At 40.1% G+C, this 4994-nt stretch overlaps 1 protein-coding gene across 1 annotated transcript in view; it reads left to right on the plus strand.

Annotated features, from left to right (window-relative positions):
* The window catches only part of LOC109837851 (50S ribosomal protein L11), a 3513-nt gene extending 1304 nt beyond the window's left edge, over positions 1-2209 (plus strand). Inside the window, exon 4 of the mRNA XM_020406216.1 lies at positions 1824-2209. Within this exon, the coding sequence (XP_020261805.1) occupies positions 1824-2032 (209 nt within the window). The 3' untranslated portion in view covers positions 2033-2209. The remainder of the gene's footprint in view (positions 1-1823) is intronic.

Here is a 4994-nt window from a genome sequence, read left to right on the forward strand (position 1 = left end):
GCTTTTGACCATACCATCCAGCTATAAAGCGGGATATACCTGTTAGATTTCTGTATCCCATATTGGAATACTGAAGAGCCATTTGGCTTGACTCCTCATCTTTGTTACCAAAAACCCTAGTGGTGTTCAACATCCTCACCAGATGCACGAAAAGGACCTTGATCGCTATGTAGCAGTGATTTATAGAGGCCATTTGATCTCGGGGGTTGGAGGGATTTTGATCAGGAGAAGTTTGTTATTTATAAACATTTGCCCCTTGCGTATATTTGGCATGTCAGATGTTGTTCTTTGCACCAGGGCTTATTTTATGTTTCTGTTTTCGTATACAGACAACTTGGTGGGTTGGTAGCATTGGCAAGCTTAGATTTGTGCATCTGTTTCATGTAATTTGAGATATTAGTGAATCTGAAAATATTTGGTAGGGTAAAATTGGTGAGAGGGAGATCGTATTGAGAACAAATTGTTTGAACCTAGCGGGCTAACCACATATAGCTTGGTTGGTGAAGGGGCTTCATTACCTAAAATCCTCAAATTGAGATTTGTATTTCTTTCTCTTGAAGGTTTATCATTTTCACTGCAGAGTGGATTCAGACCCTCAAGTCATGGTTTGAAAAAGGCATACACCTCTGCTTGCACACTAGCTTCGTTTTTTTAATTGTTTCTATAAATGTTAACCTCACAATCAATAGATAAATAATAAGTAAAGACTATGTTAATTCAAACTGTTGCAGAAAAAATTGCTAATTTTTTCATCTTGTCTTTTTACTTAACCTGGCATGGAACAAGAGCAAGAGAGAAATGATAGGAAAACTTTTTCCATCTTCTCATTTGGAAAATGTTCTCTATCTTGTTGTTAAGAAAGTACCTAAGATACATACAAGTAAGGACATGGTGACTTTAAATGACAAGGCTCCAGCAAGAACTAATTATACATATAACAGATTTAACAGCCTCGATATGTAATCTCATTTCTTGGCCCTAGAGCTTAAAAGTTTATTACCCTCCATTTATCATATGTCAAGTATCCAACCATGATGAATCACCATTATATTGATTGTAGCATATGATGATTTCCATAAAAGCTGCTATTGTGTTCGTGCATCTATAAAAGACACATGAACAGCCTGGACAGGTAAATCAAATATTAGTGTCCTTTGCCCTAATGCAGTTGTATAAAAACCATTACTATAGTTTGCATCTGTAAAGTCTTAGCAGCATTTACCAACTCAGCTGCCTATAATGTAGGCACATCCCTATGTCGGGCTATTGGAAGGTTCCTCTATGTAAATCTTATTTGCACTCTCATAATGGCTTATTGTTTAATCCTCCGTCTCTCTCAAGCAACAATATGTGCCAATTAAACTCTGATGGACACTATGCATTTGCTCTTTGAATACTATTGTGAATGTCGATCTTCTCAGCTGTGCTTCTCAAAGTACCCTGCTTGTTAGTGATGAAGAGGAAAATGCTTCAATGAAGCATCAATAAATGAAAATAAACTCAAAAGTGAAACACAAGTTACAATCTTCCATTACTTCAAATTAGCTTGTTGAAAGCCTTGCTTGGGCCCTAAGAAAAATTCATTTTTAATGAGAGACTCCACCTTTTCTTCAGTGGATGAAAAGATTTATGAATAAGAATTCGCCATCCATGTCAAGTCAGCTAGTCATTCAACTAATCTTGTCCGCTTTGATCACTCTCCCTTTGTTGGTTTGAAAATTCGTAAATATTGTGAGATGTTGAATTCTTTAAATTGAAGTTCAATTTGTTTAACGAATATTACATCAGACTTTGCTGATAATGGCTAATCCATTCTGCTTCAGGAGTGGAGAAAGGCTCAAAAGAACCGAAGCTCGAGAAGGTAGGCAAAATAACCATCGATCAACTACGTGCAGTAGCTCAGGAAAAGCTGCCTGATCTCAACTGTACCACAATTGAGTCCGCGATGAGAGTTGTTGCAGGTACAGCAGCAAACATGGGCATAGACATTGACCCTCCAGTGCTGGAACCCAAGAAGAAGGCAGTGTTGTAGAATAAAACATTATGTAATTAGTGATTTCCTTTTGTGCTTGGTTTAATTTGTAATGTTGTTGGTTTTTGACATTTTTGTACATCGGAAGTTGCTGAAGTTGAGCAGGAGCTTGTATGCTTCTTTGAATGAACTTTACTACACTTCTCAAAATTGCGAGGCATGGTTGTGTTGAGCGTCTATCAGGGTTGCACTTCGGGAAATTTGATTTGACCTGATGCCTGTAAAGGTAGCGTAGATTTGAACAGGTATCATGTTGATTGGATTCTCTTATCTCTGCACATTTAAAGCCATTTTTCTTTCGCTTTGTTTAGTCGGTTGGTGGTGGGGGTTTAGAGCGTGCCATCAAGTTTGACCAGTGAAAAAGTTACGCTATTTTGCTGACCCCTAATGTTAAATTTCTGCATATAAATTCCTGAATATGGAAAACAAATCAAGAGTTACATGAAGGAATCTAAATGAGGATTATCGCACAATCGCGGTCAAATTGGCCTTTGAAACGAAAGCAAGCCAAGCGTGACTTTATTCAATAATGTTTGTTGCGCGTCTATGCGGAAGCGTTCTCGCACACCGAACGAATCTGTGATCACGGAAGAAGAGAACCAACCATACACGAGCACAATTTAATCCAAATATGACAAATCAAACCAAACACAGAGGTATACGTGGTTCGGCAATTTGTCTACGTCCACGGGGAGAGGATGGGGATATTTCACTAAATCAAGGAGAGTACAAGGAATCAGCTTGGAGGCTTCATGGTCGATCGCGAGTGGCGCGGCGGTCGACCGCGAACATGCACAGGTCCACGAAAAGTCTCTGGACTTTTTGCGATCGACCGCGACATCATGTGCGGTCGAACGCGCCAAACCTGTAATCAGCTTTGGTCTTAGGATTTTTTGCGGTCGACCGCGTCTGTATCTGCGGTCGACCGCGAGTCAGGTTTTTGGGTCTGGGCTCGTTTTTTGCTAAACTGTTTTAGAATCCTGTTTGTATTAACCCTTGTGTTATTTAAGGGGAGATTAGGGCAACTTGTAAGATTGATGAAAATAGTGAAATTTTCTCTGCGGCGACCGTGGATGTAGTTTCTCACATCGAGAAGTGAACCACATAAATATTGTGTGTTTTTTGTGATTGTTCTTTCTCTCTCTTCTCTCTCATCTCTATTTCCAAATCGCATCAGGGGTTAGATAAAATCCTATCAATTAGTATCAGAGCGACCAGGTTCGGCGCAGGCAATTTGAGGTCAGAGACATGGGATCTGAGAAGGAGACGTCCAAGATCGAGAAGTTTGATGGGACAAACTTTGGGTTCTGGAAGATGCAGATGGAAGACTACCTCTATCAGAAGGATCTATATCTGCCATTGGGAGAGAAGCCGACGGATATGAAGGATGAAGAGTGGAAGCTATTAGATCGGAAGGCCCTTTGAGCAATCAGGTTGATCCTGTCCAAATCTGTAACTTTCAACATCAAGAATCAGAATTCGACGACGGGTCTCATGGTTGCGCTATCTAGTATGTATAAACAACCCTCTACGACGAATAAGGTACATCTCATAAAGAAGCTGTTTAATTTGAGGATGTCTGAGAGCCAAAAATTCAAGGAACACCTGAATGAGTTTAATGAGATTGTAGATCAACTAAACTCCGTCAATATTAAATTTGATGATGAAATTCAAGCTCTGTTAATACTCAGTTGCTTGATAGTTGGAAGGGCACCGTTATTTCAATTAGCGGGTCATGTGAAAAATCAAAACTGAAGTTTTTAGAAGTTGTAGACATGATTATGATTGAGGAGATAAGAAGACAAGATGAAAGAGTTTCTAATTCAGGATTGGCATTGAATTTTGAGAGCAGAGGCAGAAATAAAAACAAAAATAAAGGGAATAGCCGTGATAGACCTAATTCGAGGAACGACAGGTCAAGATCCAAAAATCGCAAAACCAAGAAAGAGATTGACTACTGGAATTGTGGCAAGTTTAGGCACTATGAGAATCAGTGTCGAGAACCCAAGACTGAAGCAAACGTCGTCTCAGGAGAATCAAATGATGCCCTTATTTGCTCGTTGGAGAGCAAGACAGAATCATGGGTGCTGGATTCAGGAGCTTCAATTAATGCTACCTCAAATAGAGATTTATTTGAGAACTATGTTTCAGGAAACTTAGGAAAAGTCTATCTTGACGATGATCAACCGTGTGATATAGTTGGAAAAGGAGCGGTGCAAATTGAACTCAATGGGTTTATATGGAAGCTGAATGATGTGAGATATGTTCCTAAATTAAGGAAGAATCGGATTTCCATAGGACAATTGGCAAAGGAGGGATATACATCAACCTTCGCATGTGATACGTGGAAGGTTACCAAGGGGTCTATGATTGTTGCCTGTGGTACGAAGAGTGGATCTCTCTATATTACGACAAATGCACGTGGATCCATTCCAGTGGTTGAAAGTAAAGAAGGTCCAAATTTGTGGCAATAGAGGCTTGGTCACATGAGTAGCAAAGGCCTGAAGGTTATGCAGTCGAATGGAAAGTTACCAGGTTTGAGGTCGGCTTATTTTGACTTATGTGAAAGTTGCATCTCCAGGAAACAAAAGAGAATAAGTTTTAAAAGAGTTGGCAGAGCACTGAAGGAAGAGAAGCTTAAGCTAGTTCACACAGATGTGTGGGGCCCAGCATCAGTACAGTCCACCGGTGGAAGGTTATACTTTGTGACTTTCATAGATGATCACTCGAGGAAGACTTGAGTCTATTTCATGAAACACAAATCAGAAGTGTTTGAAGTCTTCAAGAGATGGAAGGCTATGGATGGCAGGTCTGGAGAATGAACTCCTCAGTGATCGGGTCCCGACAGTTCATCGCCTTGTTCCGGAACCTATTGACGAAGGTGTCGACCAACTCCCCTTCCTTTTGTTTCTCGTCGAGCAACGTTCCGATGGATATTTCAGTGTCGTCGTCGAAGAAGTTA

The sequence above is a fragment of the Asparagus officinalis genome, chromosome 4 (genome assembly GCF_001876935.1).
Source record: "Asparagus officinalis chromosome 4, Aspof.V1, whole genome shotgun sequence".
NCBI lineage: Eukaryota > Viridiplantae > Streptophyta > Magnoliopsida > Asparagales > Asparagaceae > Asparagus > Asparagus officinalis.